This window comes from Manacus candei, unplaced genomic scaffold (genome assembly GCF_025592945.1).
Source record: "Manacus candei isolate 608988 ecotype Guabito, Panama unplaced genomic scaffold, ASM2559294v1 h1tg000026l, whole genome shotgun sequence".
NCBI classification, from domain to species: Eukaryota; Metazoa; Chordata; class Aves; order Passeriformes; family Pipridae; genus Manacus; species Manacus candei.
In genome coordinates, this window is record NW_026138074.1 from 1534960 (window position 1) to 1550156 (window position 15197).

The following is a 15197-nucleotide window of genomic DNA, read 5'->3' on the forward strand; positions in this document are numbered from 1 at the left end:
ATGCACACACAAAAATTGCCTTACTTTGATTATCGTTATCATAAACAGATTTTACCATCTAAGGCAATATAAATCCTGTTACAAACATTAGCTGCAACTGCTGAAGACAAACCATTAAATAGTTGGAATAGTTGCACATTTTACTACATGCTCTTTATATTTATCAAATCAAACACCTTCATAAAGAAAATCTGAGTATATCAAATAGATTATTGCTTACTGTACTAGCAATTTTGAATTTATGAGTCTTAATTTTGAAGTAATTTTTCTGTCACAGAACTGGAGACATTTAACTAAAATACTCCAACAGGAATTTAACAGTGTAAGTTAATGAGTATCCAGTATCTCTACTGGGTGTAATAAGATTGTTCCAGAGTTCATGATATTATGGAAGTAGCTGTCTCCACACTTAATGGGTCATTTCTTCTCTCTGTAATAAGCTTACTGTCTGGATATAAGATAAAGATTTTAGGTTAGATGATCTATTCCATCAAGAGAGATACTGGTCACTAAATAACAGTTATAAAGATAACAATCAAGAAAACCAGTTTGTCAATTCAACAAACTGCTATAAGGCTTTCCTATTGTTTTACCTAATGTGTTACATTATGTATTGGTCCCTAATCAGCTATGTCCAGAGCATCACAATAAAACAGCAGAATAAAGCCAAAAATCACACCCCAAATTCACAACACATTGTCTTCAGAAAGGGTGCCCATCAGAAAGCATTATAAATAAAGCAAATTGTTGATAAAAATCATTACATTTCTTCTCTTTCACATAATATCTTAGGTATAAATAAACAAAGAGTAACTGTCCATGCAGGATTTCTGTCAGACATTTCTCCAAATACACAAAAAGAGTACTATGTGCTATATAAGCATATGAATAGCAAGAGTTATTAAAAATGTAACCATTCAAAATGTTACTTACAAATCATTAGAGGCGTTTTACACTAACCAGAGTACATAATCTGATAAAACATTTCTGGAAGTACAAAAAGATACACACAAAAAAGAAACTTGGATTCGGTACTTATTCTCTGTGATTCTAAAAATATTGGGATACCTACAGGTTTGTATGTGAGTGGAGGAATATATAATGATAGAACCCACAAGGTGTCCTCTCACAATGGTTTCACGTTATAAGTCACTGGTTCCTTCCAATGCAGCCCTCGAGCTCCAACGCATACATCCTAATTCTTCTCAAACATCAATATAAGTTACAAAGGTTTATTTGCTGTAAATCTAGCTAGATTTACAGCTACCCACATCCCTCGTCCTTTTTTATTTTGGTTCCAAACCTGCTTTATTTCAATATTGTAAAAATTATGTTAACACTTCATTTTGCTGTTCTTCATACTGAACAGCTGAAGATATAGATCCCAACTAAAATTTCTTTCATCTTATTTCTCCAATCACCTCAAAACATGGTGACAATTCATATTCTAGCACAGTCTAATTTGTTCCTCTCTAATACAGGAATGTTTTTGCACCATCAGAAGACACAAAATTTAAAAAAACAAGTCCACTGTGAGTAATTTCTTGTAAAAGACTGTAAAAAACAGAAAAATTAAATATTTCATGTAGAAGTCACAGGAATTTACTGGTCATGATATAAATCACTCCCACAACACATTGAACCAAGAAATATTATTTTACCTTGAATGTGCCTATGCTGAAAAGACTATGTATTATACTAGACTCCAAAATGAGGAAGGTACGTGACAGAACCTTTTATTTTGCTTTTCCCACCATAACAACTCGCTATTGCTGTATTTGTTTTGCCGTACTCAAAGCAAAATCTGGTCCTTGCTAATGTTCACTGAGACCACAAGTTCCTTTAAAAAACAGACTGTTCCTGTAACACAGTGGTTTCCACTTGTTAGTGTCACCTGATGACCCCAGACAAAAGAGAACACTCTTTTCTTTATATTCTCATGAATGAAAGGATTCATATCACACAGGAAACAGTTCACTTCTAAAACACTGGCTCAAAAATACCACACATTTTAAAGTATTTCAGGTACAACTTTAAATATTATATCTCTAATTATCTTCCTTTATCACCTTACCTTGTTTGACAACTGAGTAGCAACATCTCCCTGTTATTGATCAAAACCTGTAGCAGGACCAGAAAGGCTTTTGCTCGAATAAAAGTTGAAGGACTTTCAAGTAATCGAGTAATTGTAGTCACAAAATCCTTGGTGGAAATAAACACAAATACATGAAAGTTACTCACACCGTATTGTAACACTATACACATTTAAAATTTCCTCATTTTCATGTGCATTCTGTGTTAGTAAGGCACTTTTAATGTCTCATGAAAAAAAAAAATACATAGAACACTAGCAAATAAATTCTGCCCAAGACAGACTGTCCCACAGCAAAGCAGCTTTGAACATATTCACAAATGCTAGCATACCAAGTAAACACTATCTAATGTACTATGTCCAAAATGGTATGAGATTAACTACAAAAGATGATAAAACTTACATTTTAAAATGTCTTACCTTAAACATAGGATATTTGAATATATTTATTTTAAAAGAAGACTGAACTATTTTTAGAATACATAAATATTTAAGCACAAATATGATTACATTTTTGCCTCTTCATTCCCATATATGCAGGAAGATTAAAAACAACACCTTAGTTGGATACAATCTTGTCTACATCAGACCCCAAATTTTATACAAGATGCTCCAAATAGATGTTTCTACCATCTCTGATTGTTCTTATCTAAACTAATTTTATTAAGGGTTCATAAAGTGAACAGCATCTTTTCAAGGAAAAAAACAAAATTAGGACTCGTAAAGAAAAAGGATAAACCACAAGCAGTAAGGAGCCATGACTTTCATAACCCACTGACCATTCTCCATTCCTACAACAAGGTCAATTTATGTTTCCAAGATCCTTGCTAACTCACTCTTACCTGTAAATCCAAATAAAAGAACAACTTAAAAAGTTTAACAAGGATAGCGCTAAATAAAGAATAACCATAAAATATTTCCCTTCAGAAGTTTAACAATGATTAGCTGACTGGGCTCTGAAATCACAGCTTTGTTTTTTTCTTCTTTCTTTTTTCACCCTGTATATTGAATGGATTTTCTTCTCTAGTTTCTGGAATGTGGCCTGACAGGTGGAAAGACATGAGATTTATGTGTACTGCCTCAGGTTCCAAGGGAATAAAGCTGAGAATCAGTGGAATGTAAAGGAGCTCTCAAACTATGAATAACATAATTAGGTATTATGAGTTATAAAAGAGGAGAATTGTTTATGCTCTGTCCACCAATATCTTGTAACTCCTAAAGTATCAAAGAAAAAAAAAAACAACAATCAAACAAGAAACTATATGGAGTATCTTCTACCTCCAAGGAATAAAAACATCTGCTACTTATATGCACTTGTACAAAGACCAATCGGGCTACTTGCTAAAAATAACAAAATAAAAGAAAAATCCATCCTCAGAGATTATCTTGCTGGCAGCAGTGATGGTACTTTTGGATCAGCTCATGATCAGAATGTCTTGTTCTAAAAACACAAATCCTACTTCAAATCTCTCTTCTTCTCAAAAAAACCAAAACAAAACAAAACAAAAAAAAGAACCCAAACCAAGATCAGAATTAAAAACTAAGCCAGAATTTGTAAACTGGTTCTATGCAAGAATTAGACTGAGCAAAATGCCCTCATCAAAAGAAACTACCTTCAAACAGTTGAGCTGGATTCTCAAGGGAGTGACACTGCAGAACAAGTGTGCAGTTTACACCTGCATGTTGTGCGCAAAGTCTAGAATCCTGCTGTGTGAGGCACATTTAACCTAAAAAGCATTATTCAACTTCCTCTTTTGTTGATAGAACAACTGCAAATCAACACTGAACATAGTTTATTAGAGACAGCCTTTGCAACAATTAACTGTACATCTTTACAGAGAACAGAAGAAGAACAGGAGTGCCAGAGTTGGCCAAGAAACAATCAGATTTTACTCAGATATTTACTCGGATGCATTTTAACACTGTCTTCAAAAGCAGTCATCGCAGACAGTAACTACAAAAATCCCAGAAAAACAAACTGATACTAATTATTCTAGAACTGGTTTTCTGTATTTCAACAATTTACTTAATAAACAGAAGAGTTCCTCAATCTTGTGGTTAAAAACTATAAGCTGTGTAAAGTTTCCTGCTTTAAACACTTCAACAGCTCACAGAGTATGACTTGTAGTTCCTCCAGTATGAATTTGCAGCAGTAAAGTTCTTAATTTACAATCTACTAAAAGCAAAGGCTAAATTTTTAATGAAGTGTGGTTTGTGGTTTAGTTTTTGGTTTGTTGGTTGGTTTGGTTTTTTCCAATGAAATTACTCAAAAGAACAAAAAAAGTTTTCTTGTTACGAAACCCCACAAAACCTCAGACTTAGTCAAAGACTATATATAATGCAACACTGACTGTGTTAACATAAACAGACTTGACAGACCATGCACAGGGACAGCATGACAAAGACACATGCAAGTACAAGCCAAAGCACATCTGGCTACTTTGAGTCCTCATGCTCAGGAAAGCAAGGATATTTCAATGCTACATTTTGGGGTTACCATGGGTTAAGACAACATCAGCAATTAAAATTAGTTACATCAGACTTATCTGGGAATATTCTAATCGTCTAGCTTAAGAAATAAATGTGACATTTTGGAATTTGCTTCTCTGGTTGGTCTGAGGACTGCAAAACAGCAACGGTTTATCCAAAGAAAATCTGAAGCACATCTTTGCTGAACAGTAGGACTCAATGTGTCTGAAAAGCCAAAAATCAGCAAAATATCTCAAAATACATTAATTAATAATTGTTTCATTGCTATACTTTTCTTCCCTCCCCTGCAACTGTTTGATGTATTCATAGAGACTCTGCAGGGTAAGGACACTCTTTTTCATTGCACTGTCAACTGTGAGAAGATCATGATTTTATATTGTATACCCTTACTAATACTGCAAATCTAGTTTAAAACAAAAGCAAAGATATTTTCAAATTGGCTACACAAGGGGAGAACAGTTGGACCCCTATTTCACTATTTTACTCATTGAATGAATCTTGACAGCCAGATGAAACTAATTAGTGGTATTTTTATCTACTGTTATAGCGTGTCAAAGATTTTGGGTTCTTTTTCCACACTTTATTTTAAAAACATAATTTCAACTATTTTAGTTTTCAAAAAAGAAACTAAAATAGAAAGGCTCTGTATCAGCGAGGGACAAAACCCAGTCCCTTTTAGCTATTGTAGTTCTCTGGAGATTTATACTAGTTACATGATCACAGAACTACACTTGTCCTTGTCTTCTGGCTTTTATTTTGTAAGTGGTTTTTATTGCTGTTCTTGAAGGGAGAAGAAAACAAAGGCAGTCCTAAGTAAGTCTTATAAACTAAGGGAGTTTTTAGACAACACACACAAAGCTAAATTATCTTGAATTTGTATCTTTAAGTATCTTTTAATATGTTGGTTTGCAGTCATATTAAACAGATAGAGAGGTAGTGACAACCCTGTCACTACCTTCTGTGTGACACTGAGGTCCTCCTGCCTCTTAAGCTTTAGTACAGAAGAATTCTACAGAAGGTAAAATAATTTGTAGGCCAACACTATCCACTTTTCCCTTCTCTCATTAAGGTGGACTTGTGTGCCATGAGCATGGAATATTGAAAAGTGCATGGAGTATTCAATTCAATGTTCAGCATTAAAATATTATTACTCCGTGTAATGTGATAGCATCTGGCAATTCAATACATGAGCAGGATTACATTTTTAGATCCCATTTAAGAAAAACAGAAATCCAGTTTCTGCTTTCAAAATCCTATAATCTAATTTGAACAAAATAAACATTCTATGAGATACAGGTTTGTCTGAACCTGTGAGGCAGGTACAGTTACCAAACATGGGCACATAAAGACCCACTTTACGAGTTTTTAAAGTACAGTGTTTTTCAGCTACAGCTTCGGGTCCTATCCCCACTTCTGTAATTAGTTTGATATATGCCGTTAAAGGAATGTCCATATTTGCCTGTATTTCGATTTTATAATCTGCAAAATTTGACTAAAATTCTTCACAGAAAGCATCATGCTATAGCCATAAGTTTGCTACACATTGCACTCTTTCTCCGAATATTCAAATAAATAATTTTTGACAATATTTCTCTGACTGTACCATCAACTCAAACTAATGTGCAACATCATTACAGGACAATTTGCCACCTGTTAGTGCTGTTGTGGAATGTGTGGAAAGCTTAAGGTCAGCTGATACACACTCACGAAATTCTGACAATGGCACAGAAATTACGTTTAGGAAAAGAATGAGTGATTTCAGACTGCAAGAAGAGACGGGTGGAGAACAGTAGATTGTTTTAATTTAAATATCATTGTTAAAACAACATGTAGAGAAACAAAACTCTCCCAACTAGTATCCTAATACTCAACACCCTAATACTCTCTCAACTAATACTAATATGTACTAATACTAATATATATTATTATAGTCAAGATGACTGTCAGGTTACAAATACATTGCAACAGAGTTTTTGATGAAAACAAGAGCTAGAAGTTCTACTCTCTTTGTGATTTTTATCTTTTCCAAGGAGAGGGAGATTACTTTTATTTATGAACTGTGCAGACATACTGCCAAAAAAATAAACACCGTTTCTCTAAACACAGAATAATTTGGTGATAAAAATATAAAGCTTTGAATCACCTCTACCAAAAATTATATTAGACATATATCAAACCTAGAAGTTTTATTCAGTGACACTAAGAAGAAAACCCTAAGGTATTAAAATGCTAGACATTTTAATGTCTGCAAGACATTTCACTTACAAATTGGCCTAAGGTCTTTTAAGGAGAGCATAAAGTACAGCTTCGGATTCAATCAGGACACTCATTATTTTCCCTTTTAAATGGCTAAAAGAGCTATGTCAAATAGCTATCCTTACTCATTCCTTATTGATTTTACTTAGGACCATTATCAGTTATGGTCAGAGTTTTCTGAATTGATTGAATTCTAGCTGCAGTAACAATGTATACACCCATTAGTACCATTTCTTGAAGTTCTGTGAGAGAGAAAGAAAAACTATACACCTTATTATTTAGATTTTAAGCAAATAAAAATATAAAATAAACACATTCATCATTTTCTGCTATTTAGATATGTAAATGTCACTAGGTTAAACATTTTGAAAACCCAAAACCACTAGCAGAGTAAACTTTAACTTTTCCTTAGTGAAACTCCATGCCACTGAATAATATTAATCTGAAATCAAACCTTTTCTTGAATCAATCTCTGTAGATGAATCCCACATGACAACATTGCTGAAAACATGGTGAGCATGTACTGCTGAATTTTGCATATTCCATTTGCCAAGGAATTTAGTACGGCTGTTAATCCCACTTTTTCAATGACACTCTGGAAAGCACTAGGTGAGGAGCGAGTAATTCTGCATAAAGCCTACAAAAGTAAAAAAAAAAATTGTTATTTATTTTGTTATTATCTCAAGAAAGATAATGGAAATTAAAAGCAGGTGGTGAATTTTCCAGTAGTTTAGGAATATAAGGAATCCATACAGATTCATTCATAAGATTAAGGGAAAGATTAGGGGAAAGATTAGGGATATTAGGGGAAAAGACTACTTATTTTTAGAGACTTGGAATTCTTCTAAATATAGTGCTATACACTCCATGCAGCTGAAATTCAAATATTTGCTACACCAACATCAAACAGAGTCACTCTTTTCCTCTATAGAAGAATAATATTGGAGTAGCACATGTCCATGTTTGAGTCTTTTGTCAAGCACAGAATGTAGGCAGCATTAGATAACACTGTAGTAGCAAGGAGTACAGGGAGCAGAAATTACAGACATGGCACACACTACAGAAATTCTAGCCCCCCTAAAAATGGGCATTTTCTCTCTCTCCGCTCATGGACCATAATCTGATATGTTCACTATCTAGAATCTATACTACTTCAGATCTAGAAACTCGTTATGGAACATTGGTTAGTATAATAAACATGCAAACTATTCTCAAAATGGTTGATTTGCACAAATGAGTGATTAAATTCCAACAGAAAAAGCAGACAAGTGACCATGCTCCAGTGAAGTGAGCACAAACCTGTTCAGTGTTTACTAACTTAGTTATTTCCTAACAAACATTACCAAACTACCTCCAGGCTGGATTCATCTCCAAGTCAGCTTTTCCTTTTGATACCTGTGAAAATGCAACCTTCAAGATATTGTAACTGCTTTTGTTCTCTACAGATAAAAAGACTCTTTAAACACTAAAAATTTCTTTTTCTTTGGCTTGAATGTACTGTTAGGACAGGAGAACAGCTTATGTCAATTATTTGATTCACATGAAAATCTGAATTGATTTTCAGGAAAAACTTTGAAGGTGGTTTTCTTCTATGAAAAGTAGGTAATATTTACAATTTCTTTGTTCTCTTCAGACCACCTATATTTAGAAATTGCTGCTTATGTGGTGTGCACTCAATAGCGAGGTCTCTTAAGAGAAACTGTAGTCATTACACACACAGAATACTATCACTAGAGAAAAGCTTTCCATGTAAGAACCTCAGAAACTGCCCAGTTCCCCAGTGCCCTCAGAAACTTTACTCAAAACAAACTAGAAAAAAAAAGGCATAAAAGGCAGTAAATCAGGAACTTAACAGACAAGTTATTGATGCTGTTCTGCTATTCATCTAATCTGCTCCAGCTCTTCCTTGTCCTTTCTGGTCCAGGAACCAAATCAACTGCAGCTTTTAATTTTTCTTCTTTTATTATTTTCCCCCTCCCCTCTTCTAAACCACAGACACTCAATCTCAGTTTCTTAGTATAGCATGCTTTATTTCCCCAAGAGCACAACACAGCCCTTCACCTCTATTCAGAGTTCTCAAAATGAGTGGGCAGGAGGTATGTGCATTCACTGAAAATATCCTTGAGGGTCATATTACAAATGAACTGCTGGAACTCAGGGACAGACTGTGTCAAAGCAACATGGTGTTAACATGGTGTTAACATGGTGTATGCAGGCTTGACAATGCCTTGGTTCTCTGTTACAGACCTTGTCAAACAAGGGTGAGCATAGCCACAAGCCATCAGATGACTTCCATGCAAATCTCATAGGGAAGACATAGCTGTCTTCTAGGATCACACTGCAGCATTGGAGGCAGAAGGAAAGCTCCAGCCTGCCAACAGCCAAAGGGAGAAGCCTTAAACTCCCAGTAGTTTGTATGTCACAGAGCACTCTGCTGTACAAGTGAGCCTAACACTCCAGCAGAAAAGCAGAAGATAGAATTTAATGGGGGATACAGGACAAAGCATTCTAAATCACTTCAGAAGATCCAGTTTCTGGAGAGAACAGGTGGAAATGGGTCAAAAGGAGCAGGAATTGGAAACTGTTATCTCCAGGTAGCAGTCTTGGAAATGTTCACAGTGAGAGTAAGGTATTGTCAGAGCTTCTCCTGGAATTGGTTTCTCTGTCCCTGCTCTCTGCCCAGCCTCAGTCAGCATCTTTTCTCTCAGCGGGTCCAACCCTAACCTCATCATCCTTATCAGTCACTTCAAACTTGAGATTTCTATGATTCTATGATCTATCCTTCTGGTCTTACATGCCACATGTGACTGGATAGCATTCACCCTTTCAGGGTGTCCTCCATGTCTCTCAAGTTTGAGAATGAATGCATAAAAGTATCTGCAGTACACAAATCTCTGAAAGAAACTATTTAGCACCAATTATTTAAGAAAAAAAAAAGAAACCAAATCCCCAAAAATATTGTGTTGAGCTTTCCCACACTAATTTCCAATTAAGTGGCTTATGTTTTGTTACTTCTCTTCCAGCAGAAAAAGCTTAGAAATGAGATTTTAAATTCTTCAAAAAAATTTAAAAACTTTCAGTATACTGCAAAGAAAATATTCTTCCTGTTGCTGAGCTTGTCAGAATATCACCTTGACATCTTACAGATTTTTTTTTCCTAAGTCTAGCAAAATGATAAAAAGACATAACTTTTCTACAGGCAAAATATGTGATATTTACCTGAGGCATATTGGACCCCAAAGAGAAAAATAATACTGAGACACAGTCCTCATTTGCCACCTCTGACAGGCAAGGAAAGGTAAAGTGTAATTTCTTGACTCCAGAGACCGAAGACAGAGAATCTTCTTGATAGATTTTTATTATTGATTGAAATAATGATAAGTAAAAGTCCATAGTGCCTTACTGCTGATGCTTTGCAGACAGAATGGTAACTCTAAGTAAAGATATGACACATGTATTTCTTAAAAGAAATGTATTTTTACATCTGAATATAGATGTCAGTCACAAATAAATTCTTCAGGATACATTCAAACAAGGCAGGAAATAAAATAAAATAGAACACTGATGATATCAGCTTATGTGGTCATGCAGAATAAAAATGCCTATATATCTGTAGCAACAATTTAATGAATATAGAAATCATATAGTATACTATAGCTGGAGAATACATTAGTATTTTATAATTAGTATCTCACTGAAATCTCCATAAACTTCAGCTAGTAAAAGATCTGCCTGCACTAGATTTCAATATCGATTGATTGATTTTTTTCCTAAAGTTAAGATTATATACCCAAATGCCTCAGCAGTATTAATACATAAGTAGGATTTATATCAAGCATTGAGCAGTAAGTTCTTCCTTTAGTGTTTCATTACAAAGCACCAAAAAGATTAGAGTACCACCTTAGTGTATATCCTACTTTAGAAACTTCCTTGTTCAATTCACTTCATATAAAATTATTAAATCTCGGTCTCTTGATAAAGGAAACACTCTCCAAAACAGTGGAGGGGAAAATCGAGGAACATATTCAGGTCCAAGCATACTTGTGTGAAATGATCTGAAAGAAGGAGATGAATTCAGCTACATGGATAGCAATAATTTCCATGAAGATAAGAAAAACAAGAACCAAAGCACTTTGACCAAGGATGCAGAAGACTGAATGTGTCTTACTCTTGCAAGCCCCTCATCAATGCTGCTTCCACTCAAAGCTCTCCAATATGTTAGTCTGGAGCAAGCCCCACCTCCAGCATGACTGAAACCTCAGTAAGTACACAAGGGAAAGATATGATCCCCAGGAACTACATTACTTTTACGGGAAAAAGATGTTATTTGGGAACAATTATAGCTTTGTCTCTGTTGTCCATATGTACATTTATACATATGCCTGGCAAATGTTGTCCCGCTTTTCAAGAAGGGCAAGAAGGAGGACCTCAGAAATTACAGGCTGGTCAGTCTCACTTCAGTGCCTGGCAAAGTTATGCAGAAGATTATTATGAGAGGTATTGAAAAACACGTGAAAGACAACAGTCATTGGGCACAGCCAGCATGGCTTCATGAGATGGAAGTTCTGCTTATTAAACCTGATCTCCTTTTATGACAAGGTAATCCATCCAGTTGATAAGGGAAGCCAGTTGATGTAATCTTTTTGGATTTCAGTAAAGCTTTCGATACTATCTCTCTCAGGATCCTTGTAGACAAAATGTCCAGCACACAGCTGGATAAACACATCATGTGGTGGGTGAGCAATTGGCTCATGGGTCAAGCATGGAGGGTTACAGTGAATGGGGTAACACAGGATTTGTGACCTGTCACTAGTGAGGTTCTTCAGGGCTCTACCTCGGGTCCTACAGAGAGACCTTGACAAATTAGAGGACTGGGCAATCAGCAAACATATGAAGTTCAACAAAGGGAAGTGTCAGATTCTGCAGCTGGGATGGGGCCCTGGATGTACGTACAGACTATGGAATAAGATGCTGAAGAGCAACACCACGGAAAGAGACCTGGGAGTTTCAGCTGTGGTAAACTGGATATCAGTCAGCAGTGCCCTGGAAGCCAGGAGGGACAACTGTATCCTGGGGGGCATCAGGCAAAGCATCGCCAGCCAGCCAGTCAAGGGAGGGGATTGTCCCTCTCTGCTTTGCACTGGTGCAGCCTTACCTTGAATACTGTGGCAGTTTTGGCCACTGCAATATAGGGAAAGATATTAAGCTATTAGAGAGCACCCAAAGGAGGACAATGAAGATGGTGAAGAGCCTTGAGGAGAAGCCGTATAAGGAGCAGCTGAGGTCACTTGGTCTGTTCAGCTTGGAGAAGAGGAGACTGAGGGGAGACCTGATCACAGTCTACAACTTCTTCATGAGGGGAAGAGAATGGGGAGATACTGATCTCTTCTCTGTGATGGTCAGTGACAGGACCTGAGGGAATGGCCTGAAGTTGTGTCAGGGGAGGTTTAGGTTGGATATTGGAAAGAGGTTCTTAACCCAGAGTGTGTTTGGGTCCTGGAACAGGCCCCCCAGGGCAGTGGTCACAGGCACCAAGCCTGATAGAGTTCAAGAAGCATTTGGACAGTATTCTCACACAATGTGACTCTTGGGGATGGTCCTGGACTCGATGATCATTATGGGTCCTTTCCAACTTGGCATATTATGTGATTTTGTGAAGATGTTGAAGAAATTTTGTCTCAGCAGATCTCAGTGTGCACACACAACTTGGTCATCTTTTTAAAATGCAGGCCTCAACACCAAATCATGCATTGCTAAAAATCTGAGAGAGAAAAGGTAATAAGATTATAGAAAGCCATCATTTTTACTTAGATTGACAACTGTCATTGAAAGGATGTTCCACAAATCAGCTGAGTTTCTCTAGGAAATTCTGGTAATTGCAGTTATCATGACCTCCTAAAACACATTGCTTCATCCTAATATATGTCATCTATAAGAGGGCTTCTAGAGTAGTATTTGAGGACTGGTAAGCTTTATAACACAAATTCAAAGATTTCAAACAGAAATAAAAAATCAGGAGGCAAAAGCTTGGCAAAAACAGTGTCATTGCACGTCACAGTGTCAACCCAGGAGTGTCAGATTACTCAATCTGAATGTGTAGCATAAATATTGCAACTTACTATACATGTTACTGCATTTAACATCCCTAGCTGAGCAAGAAGCCCATAAAGGTCAGGTTGCTCTATCACAGTTGCAGGAACAAGAGGTGAAGGAACTAAGGAACTGAAAATCTATGATACTTTCAATCACTTAGAAGAGACCACACAAACACCAGCACTGTTTGACTAAACTGAGCAATTAATAAAGCCTTATTGACTAGTATGTAGCGGTAGCAGATAATAGACAAAAAAAGAGAAAAAGAAAGAAAAAAAAGAGGGGCAAACTAGGCTACAATAAGCTCTTCAGGCTTTAGCTTTATCTTACACATTTTTTGCTAACTTCCACTTAAGATGCATGAAGATTTTCTTCTCATGGTAGTACTTGAGAGAGGCTAGATATCCATAACATCAACACTAAGACAAAGAAAAGATTTCTTAGTGACTCACCTCAACCTTAAAGCCTTGGGAGGATCGAATGATCTGGGACCTCAAAACAGGCTGAGTATAGAGTGGGACAAACAACACAATTTCTCATAGTCATCAGACACTTACTTTAAGGGCAAAGTGTGCAAACTGTATGGCATTGACGATAACCTCAGAGCCCATGGCTACAGAAGGCCGTAGTGCGTCTACACTGATGACAAGTTTATCCTTGACAATCAGAAGTATAATTCCGCATATTACTGGACAGAAAAAAGCTCTTGCCCACCTCAAGCATATTATACTGTCCAAGAAGAAACCGACTTTTCAATAGCAAAAAAAACAAAAGACAAACCCACACATTTCCTCTGATGATCTTTCTTTGCTCATTGTCTGAATGTAATTGAGACAGACAGTTTCTCAGGGATATGCTGGTCACTGTGGTACACAAAATAGGTATAACTGGCCAGCTGGGCCCTGCAAATGGAGCAGTTCTGGAAGTCTGCTGTAGGAGTCAACAGAATGGTAAATGAAAAAGCAAAGTTCTCCAAGTGGATAGGCAGAGAAACAGGAATAAAACTTCAGGATGAACTGAAAGAGATAAAAATAAAGGGCTATGACCTAATAGCAAAAAAATAACAAGTGCCCAGTCTAATGATTGACAAGAACAGAAAGCACAAGATATGAAACATCCCTTATAGCAAAAGTAGTGGTAGGAAAGAAGATCAAGCAGGCTACTTTAAAAACCCAGTAAGTAAAGGAAATTATAACTCTAATCTTAAGTCTTTTACTATATATACAGTCATGATGTAAGCATAAAACTCACAGCTCAAACAGGTAAAGTATCAAAAAGACCCTGTCTGGAAAAGCAGTCTAACAGACACTCACACATATACTTTACATATTTAGAGACTGACAATTCTCTATCCATAAAAGTCCTAAGAGTGTTTTTGCAAAGAATTTCAGGTGCAAAGGCTTCTGTAACATGTATTTTACTCAATAAGTTTCCTGTTCTAAAATGTCAAGACATTTTCCCAATATTTGAGCAGTTTATGTCTCAGGCAAGACTCTGCCATAAATACACGAGAGAAATAATTAATAAATACATATATGTTTTAAATTATCAGTTTATCCTACTATTTATTTCTTCAGCCACACATCAGATATATTTTTAATTCTCTCTCTTTTATTGCCTCAATGCTAGATGTGTCTAACTGCACACTGCTGCAGGAGAAAGGCTACCATTTCCCATCTGGGAGGCCAACAGTAAACTCATCAGTGAGCCTGACCTCTACTTAGGAAATGAGTATCCACTTATCACACTTCATTTAAAATAAGACAACCTATTGTTCAGTTCTAAAATAGTACCTCTATTGGTGGGTAATGCTTTTGTTTTGTCAACAAGAGATATGGTTAAAGTCACAGATCTGCTAAATATTTTCTATTTCACAAGTCCTTTTGTTCCAAAACTTTTTCTTCCACAACATAGCTCTGTTTGTCCTGTTATCATCCTATATTACCTTAAAAATTCAGTGCAAAGCCTAGCCCTGACAATTTTATAGAAAGTAACATGATGATATCAAATAAGTCTTCTAATTAAGTCTGTGATAAGAGAACAAACACTTCTCGTTTAAAACATCACACAAAAAAGAAATTTCAACTTTGCAAAAATTTAATTGATTCTTTGAAAGTTTAAACTTTTCAAACATAACTCATGATTACCAGCCTAAGAAAATACATGTTGCAGAAAATGATGAATCACAAGGACTTTTCATAAGCATGGAACTGTAATGCGTCCACTTTTCAGTTTCAGAAATTTTTAAAACATATTTTAATGTAGT

The 15197-nt window shown here is 36.0% G+C and overlaps 1 protein-coding gene across 9 annotated transcripts in view; it reads right to left on the bottom strand.

The window, feature by feature from the left end:
- The window catches only part of ULK4 (unc-51 like kinase 4), a 226062-nt gene that overhangs the window by 151935 nt on the left and 58930 nt on the right, over positions 1 to 15197 (bottom strand). For all 9 annotated transcript variants that reach the window (XR_007904773.1, XM_051789186.1, XM_051789185.1 and 6 more), the window contains exons 21-22: positions 7293 to 7475; positions 2075 to 2202 (exon numbers count right to left, since the gene is read on the bottom strand). Coding sequence is in view for 8 of the 9 variants with exons in the window: in XM_051789186.1 (XP_051645146.1) it covers positions 2075 to 2202; positions 7293 to 7475 (311 nt within the window). In the remaining variant the exon portion in view is untranslated. The remainder of the gene's footprint in view (positions 1 to 2074; positions 2203 to 7292; positions 7476 to 15197) is intronic.